This window comes from Phyllostomus hastatus, unplaced genomic scaffold (genome assembly GCF_019186645.2).
Source record: "Phyllostomus hastatus isolate PE091 unplaced genomic scaffold, TTU_PhHast_1.1 phas_contig_1, whole genome shotgun sequence".
Lineage (NCBI taxonomy): Eukaryota > Metazoa > Chordata > Mammalia > Chiroptera > Phyllostomidae > Phyllostomus > Phyllostomus hastatus.
Genome location: NW_025333498.1, coordinates 3,091,156 through 3,107,887, shown reverse-complemented (window position 1 = coordinate 3,107,887; position 16,732 = coordinate 3,091,156). Strand labels below are relative to the sequence as shown.

At 34.5% G+C, this 16,732-nt stretch overlaps 1 protein-coding gene across 1 annotated transcript in view; it reads right to left on the bottom strand.

Annotated features, from left to right (window-relative positions):
* The window catches only part of TMEFF2 (transmembrane protein with EGF like and two follistatin like domains 2), a 231,058-nt gene that overhangs the window by 213,185 nt on the left and 1,141 nt on the right, over window positions 1–16,732 (bottom strand). The window contains exons 2-4 of the mRNA XM_045861343.1: window positions 14,764–14,873; window positions 6,504–6,633; window positions 1,639–1,665 (exon numbers count right to left, since the gene is read on the bottom strand). Coding sequence (XP_045717299.1) covers window positions 1,639–1,665; window positions 6,504–6,633; window positions 14,764–14,873 — 267 coding nt within the window. The remainder of the gene's footprint in view (window positions 1–1,638; window positions 1,666–6,503; window positions 6,634–14,763; window positions 14,874–16,732) is intronic.

Here is a 16,732-nt window from a genome sequence, read left to right as displayed (position 1 = left end):
TCTGTATAGAAGAAGTAATGAGCCAAATATATTTTATATACAACCCAATGGATATGTGAAGTGGAATTGTGTGGGTCATTCTAACCTAGGTTTTCAGGTTCAAGTTATTAAGCTTTTTGGGCATCTTGTAATACAGTAAAAAAGTCAAGAAATTAAATACATTAGTATTTTAGAGCAAAGTAATACAAAAAATTTTTAAAGTAATTCATAAAAAATAAAACTGTTCAGTCTCTTATTTAAAAAATAGTTAATGCCATTAAGAGTAAATATTCATTAGTGCAACTTTCAGAGAAATTATTTTAAAAACATATGCACAAAGGTGAAATTTTATTTGACTTCACTTAGAAAAGCATTTTGGGAAATTTATGATGCAGATTCAAACCACAAATAAAATCTTATCAGTAGGTACATCAGATCAAATTTTAAAAGTTTCTGACTCTCTTATTTTATACACTTATTAAACACAATGAGAAATAAACCAGGCAATAAAAGACAAATACCATATAATCTCACCTACAAGTAGAACCTAATCAAAAAACAAACAAGTGGGCAAAATAAACCAGAGACATGGAAATAAAGAACAAACTGACAGTTACCAGAGGGAAGGAGGGAGGAAGATAAGAGGGGAAAAAAAGGGAAGGGTTGTTAAGGAACATGTACAAAGGACCCATGGACAAAGACAACTAGGGGGGCAAGGATTGAATGTGGTAGGGTGGGGTAGGGAGGGAGGGTGAGAGTAATGGGGGAAATGGGGACAACTGTAATTACTCAACAATAAAAATAAAAGTAATTTAAAAACACACAATGAAATAATGAAAACATATATGTACCTTATTTAAGTAAAAATGAATACAAATTAATTTAATCAAAGAAGTAAAGACACCAACTTATTTTCATTGGTCTAAGTTTTTTTCCTAATTTTTAATTTTTATTTCATTTTTTTATTTTAGAGAGAGGGGAAGAGAAGGAGAGAAACATACATGTGAGAGAGAAACATCAATTGGCTGCCTTCTGTATGAACCCCAACTGGGGACTGAACTTGCAACCCAGGCACGTGCCCTTACCGGGAATCCAACCAGCGACCTTTGGGTTTGCTGAATAATGCCCAACCAACTGAACCACACTGGCTGGCCATTGGTCTAAATTCTGTTTAGTTTTTTACTTTCCTTTAATAAGCTCAGTCTCCTTTAGTGTCAATCTTTAATTTAATAATTAAGACCCTGTTTACAAAATAGTTATATATGTGTTAAATTAATACCTGGTAATCGATAGCAATACTATAAAACAGATATTTAAATGGTTTCCTCATGAGTTATTTTTGCCCTGTCAAATGTGCTCAAAATCTTTTGTTGAAAAGTTTTGACATGCATATCTATTTCAGAGATGATCCAGACACAAACAAATAAACAATGAAGATTAGTTGGAGACAAAATTCTTAAGTATAATTTATAAATATATCAAATAATTTGCATAGTATATACATTTATTTAACCAAGAGAATAATAGTTTTTTGTTTTTTCCTTTCCTAAAATGTGACTTGTGAATTCCTCTAAGATATCTACAATGACAAGTATATAAGTAAATATCTATAAAACATCTAAATATAAATCCTTAAATATATAAAAAGACATCTCCTACCTCCATCTCCAGATCCGGATCCTGCATCTGGGAGAGAAAAATAAACAACTTTGTTTTTGCTTGAAAAACATTTTAAAAAATATTTATGACTCTTTTTAGTTCATGTTTACTTTCTTCAATAAGATAGTGATATAATTGAGAAAATTAAGAATATTTACCCTGAAAATGTGTATTCACATCAATTTAATTTAACTTCTACAGCATAACTTATAAAATAAATGTTCTATTATTTATATGCTTAAACTTTATAAAAGAGAGGATTCTCTAGCTTTAAAATAATTCCTAAACTTCACTATGTAAAGTCTCACATGTTTATTTTAATGACAAATTTGGTGCCAGTAACAAAAAAATTGAAAATGAGATGCTTATAGTAATCAATGAGATTTAAACATTAAACAGTCTACGATAGGTAGCAAATAAAGTCATAATTAAGATTTTTATTATGGATAAATCACATATGCATAAAAATAGTTTAAAAATAAATATATTTTTATATAAGTGTTAATATGTTTCCAAATACCACAGTTGTGGATGAGTCTATCTGACACCAAGAGCATCTTTTGTTTTTGAAATCAGTAGAAGCGTGAGGTTAACTTTGCCTTTGGCTTAAAATTGAATATACCTAGGATGATGTTCACAATAGAAAAAAAATCCCTTAGGCATATTTCTTTCTTCATTTCTTCTCATCTCTCTCTCCTACATAATTACAACTGGTCAGAGTTGTCTATTTCTGAGAACTCAGTTCTCAGAAACATTCAATTTTGTTATTGGAGTCAACACCATTGAGTTTACATCTGCTTCCACCTGTTAAGTGTAGACATTGTCTTCTTTCTACTTCCCTATTCTTTCCATTCAAAGTACATTTGGTCATGTATTTTTGATGTTACTACTGGGAAATAAAAGACTAATACTAGTATTCTCTGTCTGATATGCCCTCACTTAACATTGAAATCTCAACCAGAGTTTAAGAACTATATCAAATGCTACTTCTATAAATTTACATTTGGTGTTTTAGTCCGAATTAAAATAAAACATTACTTCTACTTGTTTGTCAGCATGGCACTGTCCTAAGAGGCACTGCATGGAAAGAGGCATAGCACAGAAAATCCACAGAAGGCTGACACATGTGAAAGAACAGATGCCTCCCCGATAGCCGCCCTCGTTATGTTAGGCTTTAGCACTTCCATGAAAGAGCAGTAGTTTGAATTGTCAGCCTTGGTGGAAACTCATATTAACTAAATCCACAGGGTCCAACACTGTATAAAATCAGAATACCAAGTCTTCAACTAACTGCTAGTGTGACTAAGACTTGTGTCTCTGGGCCACAATATCCTTTCCTTAAAAACAGGCTAGTTGGTAAAACAATTTATAATAAAAAAACCTTTCCTGGTAAGTATAGAAAAAAAGATTTTAGTCATATGATCTGACTATTTAATGATAGTAGATCAAGAAGGTTGATGCATTCATCTTCATAGTAGAATAGTCTTGTTAACTGAACTGATAATCATAAGTCACGGCCCTATCACTTTTGGAGAGGAAAATGCCTGAATAGTCAATGTGTATCAGGTCTCCTTTTAATATATCTTCACAACTAAAATTTTAACTGGTTTGAATTAATTTGAAAGTTAATTCAGTATCACTTATAATAATCAAGGACTAATAACAGGTTATACTAGTATAGCACTAATACATTCTGCCTGTGTTTTAGTTAAATGTGTATAGTTTCTTATTTTCTTGTCACTAAGATGGTAAACTTTTTTACCTCAAGGTCCATGCTTGTTCAGCTTCCTATACGTACATGCATTTATGAAGAAATGCATAAAAGATTAAGGATTTCAAGCTATAATCTTTAGGACGTTACTCATTGGATGGCATAAGAAATGTCATTCAACCCTCCTACTAAGCTTATTCAGTCTATTGAATGACTATAATAATGTGTATTACATTTGGGCTATTTTGAGGATTACTACACAATAGCATTTTTAAAATCCTTATCACTGTGTCTGGAACATAATAATTAAAAATTTGAATGAACATCTTGCCTGTTCATCTATAGGTTTTCTAATAAATGCATAATGCTGGGGAAAATCAAGAAAATAGCAGTAGAATTTTGGCTTGTATTTCCCATGTATGTTTCCAAAAATTCATGCAGTATGGTTCTTAAGACAATTTGCATTTGATTTGACACATATTGTGTATTTAGAAAAGAAAGGAGGAATACATTTTTTAAAGTCACTTAAGCTCATGGCATCATTATGAAATAGTTATGGAAAGGTTTAATGATTTGCCTACTATGAGATAAGTTATCTTGACAAACAAGAGATAAATAGCTTACTAAAACTTATTAGAGAGAGAGGAATACCTAAGAAAAGAAGTCATGTGGTTAGACTTGAATCTGGGCTCCCAGTTAATACATTTCTTATAAGGCAGAGAAATAAAATTGACAGTGAGGCTATTGACCAGACTTCCCAATAGAAACCCACTTTCTAGACAAAAGAAAAATGATGTTTAAGTTCAATGAAATACGGTGTAGGCAAAGTAGGTTTAAAGTTGTCTATATAATTAATACAACAGCTTTTTTGACTCTGTGTTTTGCATACTCACAATTGTAAACCTATTTTTGCCTACTCCTGTAATAAAGTTATATCTTTTACTGTCTTTTATTCCTAGAGGTCACAAATTGCCACCTCCACTCAGTGCCAAACAGCATTTAAAATAAATGGCAAATGTATGGAGAAAAAAGTAAGAATCGCTTTTAGATCAAAAGTCAGAACTCCAATTTACACATAGTCACACTGAGTTAATCAAAGTTACTTTAGTCCCTCTGTCATTATTGAGATCAAAAATCTTTTTGATTTACAAGTCAATGGAAGATGCATGCAACAAAACTGGCTTACTAATTAAATCTTGAAGAAATCTAAGTCTGTGAATGCCCTAGGGATGGCTTACTCAATTGTGACTGAATTTTCCACTTGGTTAAGTATTTATTTCTATAGTATAACCAAAACATTAGGGACTAGAATGGAAAGATTTGAATGAACCAGAAGAATGCAACTGCATATTGCTGACAAGAACTCTGAGGCTGACAAGAGAGATTTTGCTACTAAATGCTGTTAGCCATAATCATAACTTTGTGACTGTTTATTTTGAGGACTGTCTACTGATTCTCATTTGGCTATTGTCAGAGACAGACACCCTACATGATCTTGAATGAGCAAATCCTTTCCTTAGCACTCTCTGGTATTTGCCTACATCATTCCTCATTTCTGGGAGTCAGAGCTCTTTTTGTTTTTGTTTTTTCCTATCCCATTTGTCCTAAAGTTTCATTTTTCACTTTTTGTTCGGTAGGTATGGTACATTGATTTTTCATAATTTGTTTGCTCTTTGCCATTCTTTCTAGTTCCCCCATCCTTACTCTGAGAGTAGCATGCTAGCCCTCCTCCTTTCCCACAGAGGAAGATGGTCCAGAACTCTCACTTGTTGCTGTGACTTTCACTCATTCCTTCTCAGTTGCAAGTCAACAGCGACGATCTGCTTGCTCTGGCAGGTAAGAAGTGGAGCACTAGTCCAGTTTGCCTCCCAATCACCCTCCCAGAAGGACATTTGCATTGTGAGGCAAAGAATCATGTAGGTGAAAAAACTACTTAAAACCTAAAACCAAATGCAGAGAGCCTGCATAACTGTCCATGAGGAATGATGCTTTTCTGTTTCCCTAATTCTTAGGAACTTTGATAGTTTCCAGTACAACTGAGAACATTATCAATTACTAGTCATCAATAGGCTTAAGGTAATCTTTTAGGGAATGGGACTTTTCTCTTTGCTCATTTACCACCTTGCCCTTGCCAGCACACACATAACTTTTAACTTAATTCATCAGAATAGAAATACTTGTTATCTAAGAGATAATTTTCAATAAAATAGACCTACCTGGGCACTATTCTATATTTCTACTTTTGATATGTTTAATATCATTATTTTTCTGAACATGTCTATATCATCCAACTCTTTAGAATCGATATTCCAGAAAGATACATATTTGCCATTAAGGATAACTATCATGGGACACTAAAATTTCTTTAATATATGTGATTTCAATGCCTCAAGTCTGATTTGAAAACTCAGCTTTGTTTTAAAGCACTACTTCATCAAGTTAGGCTCTGTTCCTCTTGTTTGTTTTCCTTCTTTCCTGTAATGCTGTTCACTCTGACCACCACTGTACACAAAAGGAAAACCTGAAAAGCTAGAGAGCATATAAAGTCAGTCTTCCTCCTCACTTTTTTCATAGCATTATTTGTACACTTTAACTACAAAGCTTTGTGGAATCTTAGGCTGACTGGGTCAGAAATGACAGGTGTCATAGAAGTAATGCCTACCATCAATACAGCTTTCAAAACAATCTACTAAAGGGCAGGAAAATCATTTTGTAGAGCTGCTATGGTTAGCCACATCTTAACTTCCAAACCCAGATCTGCAAAGCTCCCTTCCAGTAGGCAATGCTATTGTTCAAAACAAACAGACAAACAAGTAAATGTGCTCATGCATAGACAGGTTTGTATACATTTGACACCTGGGTACTCAATGTACATTTATAATTATAGTATTCAATTGCCTTCACTTCATTAAATAACATATGTATTAAAATCTACCAATATCCTTAGTGTAGATTTTTCTCTTTCTTTGGGAAGTGATTTGAAATGCAAAAAGATATAAAATAAAAATAATGCATACTTTGTACAAAGGAATAAGAGGCTTGTCTAGCCAATATATAGTCTGAATTATTTATCTCAAGATAACAGAAAGAGCAAGAGACATAATTTTTGGATTTAGAATTCATTGAGAAGGTTTAAGGAGGATCACACACATACCTGTGGCACACGATCCTTCAGACATCACAAGGATCTCGCTCTGCTGTTTGCAGGCAGCCTGCCGCAGGTAACACTCATTCTGGTAGCTCTCCCCATTGGAGCCACACACAGGCACGTAGTCATTGTTGCACTGAGAAGCACACAGATATAATCCTATGGTTAGTACTGGAGTCTGAGGGCCTCTTACTTCCTGAACAAAAATAATCATTTACAATAGAAAGCTTTTGTCTTCTTTTTCAGTGATCCTCACTGTAACCAATAAGTACTTGACCTTGCAGGGGAATCATTTAAAGAAACACAAAAGCAATGTCAAGTCAGCCAACCGGTCATTTAATTCAGATGCGGGGGGGGGAGCAGCTAAATTGATCAGGCAATTCCAACAAAGTGATCAGAGAAGCAATACTAAAAGGAGATACCAACAAATATATCAATATTATTTAATACTATTTTTGGAAAAAGCAAAACATGCTACAATATTAAAGCTATTCAAAAATAGGCAATGTCTGTGTTTGGACAGCAAAAATGTATAACTGAAATGCCAGAGAATTCAGTTACCCTTTAGCGTGTTTTTTCTCTGTTGAATTTTAATCTTTATTTCTAAATGTTTGGATAAGACATTTGGATTACTACTTCATTCTCATTATATCATTATATCATGAGATAATGATGTAGATACAGTGTAGAGAGAAATAGACTAAGAAATACAGGGAAAAAATTCAGCAACTACTGAACTACATGTAAACTTCACTGACTATTCAAAAGTATGACTATCAATATATTTCATAAAGAGAAAAGTTCATTTTAAAAACAGTCATTGCAAAAAGTACATATTTTACAATGGAAAATAGGCAACCTACAGGGTATACTCATCATAGTATAATCGCAGCCTGAGGCATTAGAGACACTTGGCTGAGTCCTGTACCTGCTAACTGTGCCAGAGATGTGATTATCTCATGATTACTACCACACATGTGCTTCATTGATTAATTATAACACAAACAATGACAAAGTTGATTAGCTATAAATACTCACCTATGCCAGAAACTGAGTAAGGCAAATCATACATACACATGTATGTGAAAACACTTTGCTGTCTTTTACTTCTTATTAAAATATTTGGATACTTAATGTGTCATAAATGCGTAATATTTTGTATTAAACCAATGATCTAGTGAGATGGCTGAAAAAGTTTTAATATATACGATAACAAACCTAAAGTTCTATCATAAGTCAAATTCAACTCAGGGATTTGTCCTGAGGTTTATATTGTACTCTATTGCCTTACAATATCTGTACTTTGTCCTCCCCAGTCGACCATCTTGCTCTTTGCCTTTATGTAATATAGGATTAATCATACTAACAACTTAAAGTGGCATAAACCAATGCTCTGTGAAATGGAAGTCATTTTAGGAGCCTAACTTTGTATTAATTAATGAAAAATTTAAATATAATGTTTTACTAACAGTGATATATTTTTCTGCCAGTAGTAAATCCAAATTCCATGACACTAATATTATGATCACCATAAATGCTAGCAAGGTGATTTAGATATTAAATAATATTCATTTAAATATTATATTATGATTTAAATATTTAAAATACGGCATATTTTAGAAATCTTCTTTATTTCAACAGTTTCTAATTTAGACATTCTGGAAGCCCTCTATACAACAATTCCTTTCTACAGTTACACTACTGGCTCCCAGACTCAGTCCATCTACATGATTATATTTTAAACACACTGTTTTGATTGGAAGTTTTTGCTCATGAGGATCTTTAATTCAATAGCAATTCACTTCTGACCAGGTGATACATGTGTAGTGGCAGCTTTCCATATGTTTTCCAAATATATATGCTTATATCTGAAAACTGACCAACTGAAGGACTGAACATCTTTATCATTACTGAAGAAAAAAGGCAATAGAAAAATGTCAGTGAAGAGCTGAATTTTCCATGAGCAATGCTGAGACAACACCACATAGATAGTTAAAACCACGGCCAGGTGGTTGGATAGGGTGTTTGACAAAGGTGGTATGTTCAGGACCAGAGACAGGAGAATATAAGGGCGATTTATGAGAACTCACTAGCACTACAATGATATCTGAGCACATGGAGGAGAGACTATAAAGAAGTAAACAGCTGGTAACATTATACTCAATAGATTTGAGTACCCTTTCAGTAGACAGAAGAGAGTCATAATCAGGGCAGATGACTGGACTACTTAGCTTTTATGCTGGGTTTCTAGCATTCTTGTCACTGGTTATCTTTTAATCTCTGTCCCCGATTTTGGTTGCAATACTTTGTGTGTTGATTATTGGCATCCACATTTTCTTCTCTCTGATTCCAAGAATTTCCCTATTTATCATTGTCATCTATTTCTGCAGATTACTCAGATGTAGTGAGTGGACTGGGAGTGAAGTGTGGGAGGTATTTATTATCTCTGTCAAGTGCTAGTACATAATGCTGATATGCATCTTAAAATATGAAATAAGTGGATAAAATACTCATATGCCACTTCTGAGGGATGGAGCAAGCCAAATGTGAGCAATGCTAAAAACAGAGCTACTAAGTTCCAAGCACAAGCCAACAGGGAGATTTGTAAGGAGCTGAAAAGAATTCAACTGTAGATTATCAACAAGATGGATTTTGCCCTTCAGTACCATGATTTGCACTCATCAATATGAGTAACACAGAGGAAGCATACTCTACCAAGAATGTCTGATCTTTTGGAATCTCTGGGCCACACTGGAAGGACAAGAGTTGTCTTGAGCCCCACATTGAATACATTGTGACATGTAATCACAAAAAAATCTATAATATTTTATGTAAATTGACCATTTTGTGTTGGGCTGCATTCACAGTCATCCTGGGATGCATGTAGCCCAAAGGCCTCAGGTTGGACACACCTGTAACAATTAAGGCTCAGGAGTGGAAGCCTGGTCCTAGGTTCTCCCACTTCTCTCACTGCCTTGGTGTAGGACTTGGTGTATATTACTCAAGATAATTCTTGAATATTATAAAATGTTTAACAAGTTTATAGCTCAGTTTCCCCATTTGAAATGGCTAACTGGAGCATTTAGGAGGATTAGCAGAGTTGTGTTTTTAAAACACTTTGCAATATTCATTTATAAAAGGAAATAAAAATGATTTGCCTTTCATGATATGTATTTTTGCTAGCAGTCACCACCATCTAAAATTGACACTAAAACATGCATGTCTACAATTAGAAAAATAAAGGAAAACAGTATAACCCTAGTATAAAAATAGGCTAACTACTACATTAAAATATGTCAAGTTGTTTGAAATAGTTTTTAGTGGTAATCATGATACTGCTCAGTTTCAGATGAAGGGACATATTCAGATGTTAAGTGACTTGTGAAAGGCTACATAGTTGGCTGGCAAGAGAAAAAACAAGACTCAGGCCCAGATGGTTAGGCCCATAAATGTATGTGTTGTACAAACTTCCTCTCAGGGAAAAAGTGATTCTATTTTTTGTAAGATGTTTTAAAATCTTAAATTTACTTTACAAATATGTGTTTTTTAGAATGATTTTGTTCCCAAATGCCCACATTGCTTAAGAAAACAGCTACATGCCACATGGGTAGATGCAATGACTTGATACTCTAGAATATATGGAATTCATTTTGCTACAAATTAACAAAGGATTTATATGGGAAGTTTTTCATGTGATTTATACATGCTTGGTTAATAAGAATTTTATTTAACTGAGATTTTGGTACCTCGTAACTATGCATAACTCATATTTTGTTATTGTCCACACCTTCCACACAGTCTGGCATGTAGAAGGTTCTCTACAGATGTTAAGTGAATTCTGCTATATTCCTAGTTGTCAAAGTTTTAGGGACAATGACTTAAAATATGGTATGTTTCTTGGTCAAAAGAGAACAAGATAAAAATCCCACATATGTCCCAATCCTTTGATCATTCCACAGGTATCTTCTATTTCTCTGTGACTACATTTCCTTATGTGGAAACATTTTTAGGGTTTTAAGAGTGGGCAGTTTGTGACTAGGGGGAAAGCAGCTCTCTGACTCCCAAGACTAGAGGCTAGGTCATCACAGGATACATCACAGGATACGGCTCTTTCTGTCTCTCTGGATGCCTGTCTGAAACCCAGCCAACTGTGCTGTGAGGAAGCCCAAACTAGCCCACAGAGTTAGATCCACATGGAAAAGGACCAAAGTTCCCAGCCAACAGTCAGACATAAGAGTGAGAACTCTGAGCTAAGTATAGAACCAAACCTTTGAGTTCCCTGCCTCACCTCAGCTAATGCCAGAGGGAACAGAGATGAGCTGATACCATTAAGCCATGTCCAATGGCAAATTCTTGAACAAAATAATGTTCCCTGTTTTGTGCCACTAGTTCTGGAAAATTGGTTAGGCCTAGTACATAGGAAAATTGCAGATCTAAAGCATGGTTTATTAAATAGGTTTTCAGGAACAACGACAAAAAAACACATGGACAAAACCAGTGGCGGGGGGTGGAAGGAAGAGAGGGAGGTAGGTTTGGCTGGGGTGGGGGGGAGTGGCAAGGGGTAAATGCAGACAACTGTAATTGAACAACAATAAGATAATTAAAAATATATTTAATGTTTGAATAAAGTAATACTCAAAATATGTTTTCATCGTATTTTAAAATTATAATCTGATAATTGATAATTATTTGACCAGTGCAATATATGAAAAACTATATGCCTTCTTTTCTTCCCTCCATCCTTCCTTCCTTTTTTTCCTTTTCTTTCTATTTTCCTTTCATCCATCTTCCCATTCATCCATCTCTATATCCATCCATCCACCTATCTGTTCATTTATCCACCCACCAACTGTTTCTAAATTTTCATACCCACAAATGATTTACCAGATTGACTAGCACACCGTTTGCTGTGTAGATAGGAATGTAGGATATACGAAGTTGAAGCCCACTTCTGAAACTCATATCATCACCTAAGAATTAGTTGAATTACTTTTGACATTAAAACTTCTCCACAATAAATATGTACTTTTGTAGTTGCTACTGATGTTTTTATTTGGAAATATCATGTCCTGGAAAAAAATAGATTTGGTGTCAGAGGACCTCAGTTCTTGCTTTAGGATCACCACTCAGTGGTAAGTTATTTGTATTTATGGGCCTTAACTTCCTCATTTTTTTAAAAAAGGAAAATAACTATTTCACTCAGTTGTGAGAAATAAATGCGATCCATCAGTCCTGCCTTACCGATGGCTTCTGTTACCTGTAGTTAACATCCATTCAAAAATATGAAATTGAAAATTCCTGAAATAAACAATTCATTACTTTTCAATTGTGTGTTTTTCTAAATAGAGTGATAAAATCTCAGGCCAACCTGCTCCATCCCACTGGGATGTGAATCACCCCTCTGCCCAGCATCTCCATGCCGTGCACGCTCCCTGCCCGTCAGTCACTTAGTATTGTCTTGGTTATCAGATCAAATGTTGAGGTACCACAGTCCTTGTGCCCAAATCACTCTTATTTTCCTTTATAATGACCCCAAAGTTCAAGGGTAGTGATGTTGGCAATTCAGAGATGACAAAGAGAAGTCATAAGGTGCTTCCTTTAAGTGGAAAGGTTAATACAGCACTGTAAGATATTTCGTGTGTGAACGAAAACACATGAGTATAATTTGTATTTATTGTTGTTAATCTCTTACTGTGCCTAATTTATAAATCACACTGTCATAGGTATGTATGTGTAGGAAAAGGCATAGTAATGTATAGGGTTTAGTACTACCACTAGTCTCAGTCCCACGAGGATGTGAGGGCCTACTGTAATATGTTTGAAGGGTAGAATACATTTATTTTAAATTATCTAAAAGAGGTGAAGGCAATTCTATGTTCACTTTAGTGCTTCAACAGTAGTCCAAATTGGAAAACATTATAGGTTATAAACACACACATTCATTAATCTTTGAAATTTCTCTATCAGCCAAAAAGATCATAGTGTGTAGCTTATTTGAATGAAAGAATTATGACCTCATGTCTTTCAGAATAGCACACAGAAAAATAGATTTTCAGAATATCTCTCTTTTCATCAGATACTGAGAATTAAAAAAAAAAAACAAATTCCCTGAAAAGTATTGGAAAGGCCTAACTTAAGATACTCCCAACCAAAAACAGCTTATCTATTATTTTTGGTACAGTTTGTACATTTTCTTTGATCATCAACTTAATTCAGACACTCTAGTTCAAGGTTTGTGCAGAGTTTAATTTTTCCACTAGAGAAATGTTCATTTTTCTCCTGACACACTGACAACGATTGTGAAGCACAAGCTAATAGCAGCAGTAATCTAGTAACAAACTTAAAATGTTACAGGCATTAGGAAAAGAAAATTTACATTTTAGTTTCTGATTTAAACTTGTAGTCATTGCCCCCCCCCCATCCAAACTATCCCACTCAACAATTATTTAACTAAATGACAAATTTAACTGGTTGACCAATGCATGAAAAACATGAATATATTGTTGATAAAAGTTTTACCAACATCCTTTGTGGAACCTGAAAATTGAGTACCATTTTTTTAAAAAGAAAATTATGCATTTTCTTTTAGTAGCATGTGTCCTCTTAGAATTTTGCGAACTTTTTTTCTTTGTTAAATCTTGTTAGAATTATGGCTTTCCATTTGAGAAATATTTTTCTTGATCTACTTTACACTGTTTATGAGCTCACTTCTTATGTCTACCCTTGGTTATGAAAATAAGGGAAATTTATAGGAATCACACACTGAAAGCAGAAGAAATCCACAAAATCCTGTGGGCCATTAACTAATGAATTGCCCAACTGTATTTTTCCTTTAGTTAACATTTGGGGAAAGAATGAATTGGAGAATTCTCATGCTCTATCTCTCTCGTGCAGTTCATTGAAAGACCATAATTACACTGTCGATGTGGCTGGAGGTCTTACAGGTTGGTGTCACATGCACATTAAATATGCAAGTATATGTCTGTAAAACTATAGAATTGTCTAAAATATTACAGTATGGTCATAGCAATACTTACCCACCAGGAGGTAGTGTGCTTTGCAAGTATCAGTTTTACTGCTTTTTTTAGAAAGAAAAAAAGTACTGTCCAAGAAGCTTTTAGCTTATCTATAAGCCAAAGTATATTTAATTGTAAATTTTCTTAACTCTCTCAAAGAAAGATTGAATTTGATCTAAAATATTTAAATTTCATCAATAATCTAAATATCATACACCACAATAAATATTTAAACCTTAATTTTATTTTAATGTTTTTATTTTCTTTATATCCTTTTAAAATTTTTTAGTTTTGCTTACAATCTTGGAAAAGTTTCCACTGATCCCACATAGTTCATTTATGCACAGAACTTTATGTTAGAACTCATGTGTATTTAAAGTAATTCACTAACACCCAAAGGTGAATGAATATAAGACATTATTAGTATGACATTGGTGATATTTGAAAGTATATATGATTATATAAACATTTTCAGAGAAATGAAGGTTTATAATTTACATGGTAGAAAATATTTGTTAGATGATGACTATTGAGAGTTCTATTTTTTAATAGTTACTAGTAATCTAGTTTTGATGATAACATCACTACAATCTCTCTCTCTTTTTATTTTTATTTATTTTTTAACATGAGCCAAAGTACACCTTTCTCATGTTCGTAAAATCACTTGTGGCTATTTGTGCTCTTTTGGATTTCTGGGAGACCCCATTTTAATTGAATATGGTACCCATGGAGCATTGACACATATGAGCAAACTCCATGATTTCTAAAACTAGCACAGTAGTTTTGAAGTCACATTAAGAAGGAGTTCATTTAAAAACTTAACCAGACTGCCAAGATAATAAAACACAAGACCATTAAAAGAAAACAATATGATCAAAAGATGAAAGTCCCAACCAAAAAGAGCAAAACTACAAATCCACACTTATCCACTGGTTATTGACTATTATCCTCAGTAGTTGGCTTATAAAATGCATGCTAAAAGAGACACAGAAACATAATTTTCTTTTGACATGCCAAAGGAACAACCTGAACCTCTGTACCTCTACAGCATTTATAACTGTGTCATATGCACTTCTCCCCCAAAACTATGCCTCCTTGACATTGGTTGGCTCTCTCACCAGTACTTTGCTTGGTGCCAGCTTTCCTTTTAGCTTGCATAGCTATAAATTGCCAAGTGATGGGTTGTAAAGGGACATCCTTGCTTTGTAGTTCCTTAATGAATTAGAAGGTGCAAATATCAGACTTCTTACCTTGAACTGACAGACGCAAGTCACAGTGTCTCCAATTCTTAAACATTCCCCATCAAATTTACAGGTGTTGGTGTCACAGAGGAAGAGATCATTTTCTCTGTCATCATAACCTCAAATTTAAAGAAAATACCCCAGTCATTTAAAAATGTCATAGACTTTAAGAAAAAATAGTGATTTCTTGAAACTTTAAAAAGAATTACCCAAAATTTTAATTCTGACAACCACATATGTATTGCAAGGTCATTCTACAGATAACCTAAAAAATTCTTGTTAAGTAATCAATATTTGTTTTTTTCAGAAATTCCTTTCTAGTCAGTTCTTTCTTAATATCCTTTTTTTGATAGTGCTATTTTACTTTAGCTTAGGTTAATACTGGCAGTGCTGAATGAATGTTCAATGTTTGTTTCCTAGCTTCCTTATTTTTTTCTCATCAGGTAGACTATAGTTTATGACCCCCACTCTCCACATTTTATTTAAAAAAACTGGTGATGATCCCTGAATGCCTTTTTACCATTTCTGTATCTTTAATCATTCTTTTGCTTTATGGTCTGAAACAACCTCTTATTTGGAATTTCTCCAGACAAAGAGGAAACAAAGCCCCAATAATAAAGATAAACAGGCACAGTGTTTTCTGTGATGGTCTGTCTGGCTCAAATGAAGATTGATCACCTCTAAGTTAACAGGGGTGGGGGCGTGGGGGTGCCAGGGCCTTGACAGTCAGCCTGGAAAACCAGTTCATTCTCTTTAGTTTCTGCAGACCCCTTTAAGATATCTGGTTAATAATGAATTTCTTCACTGCCAACCTCAATTTCACATTTAAGTTAGTTATTACTTAAAATAATACTACAATTAAGGATGAAGCAAACTAGTCATATGGACTACAAAGCTATCAACATTTCAAAAAATTGGTTTTACAGGTTGTTTAATATTCCTCTGATAAAGTACTTGAAAAGTGATCAGGCACCTGCTAAGTAGAAATTTGTCTTTCTGAAATAACATAATGCACATGTGAACCACAAGTAAGTTAAAGAAAACATGTTGAGTTTTTTAAAAAATGGCAAATTTAGAAATTGTTAAAAAACAGAACAAAGGCAATCTATTGACCCAAATCTAATAGGGTTGCAAAACTTAACTTGTATTTAAAAAGCACAAACTACAATGATGTATAAATTTTTCCTCATGGAATTTATATCACTAACAAGCCAGGACTACATATTCTTTCATCCTATAAGTTACAGTTGGTTATTACGTTTTCTCCAAAGTTACATACACTTCTGCTCACCACACATCCTTTGAAAACCCCTTTATTTACAGCCAGATTTAACTACAGAAAGATCATACTTAGAGAAGATGAAAAATCACATACACAGTAGCTAAAACTGGAACATATCATACCTAGGGAACAATACCAACGCGTGTTAATGGAGTTTAAAATGCCAGTGAAATCACACCACAATTCCTCCTGGTATACTAAGGGCTGTCATACTGAAATGTGAAGCCAGCTCAGAGTGCAGCAACTTCCATCCGCGGGCCCTATTTCATTAGGAGGTTTCAGCAATGCAAAGCCTGCCAAGCTCTGGCGTTCAGACTCTGAAGGGACCCAAGCGAGAAGGAAGAGCGCCTGATTCACTCCTAGGAACTGTGTTCAGAAATGGAGGAGTCAGCGCCCAAGGGGTCGGTTCCGTTCTCCGCATGGTTGCCTGTGAGCCTGGCTGGCCTTGGGCATGCCCACCCCGGCCTGGGAGACCTAGGAATGATTGTTTTTCAACTTCCCTCCACCATCTAGGAGCTCTCGGAGGCAAGAGAGAGGCATCTGTGGGCTGCCAAAACAATGTCTTTTGCAGCCAAGGAGAGAGAGTGAGAGGGAGAGGGAGAGGGAAGGAGACAGAGAGAGAGAGAGAGAGAGAGAGAGAGAGAGAGAGAGAGAGAGAGAGAGAGAGAGAGAGAGAGAGAGAGAGAGAGAGAGAGA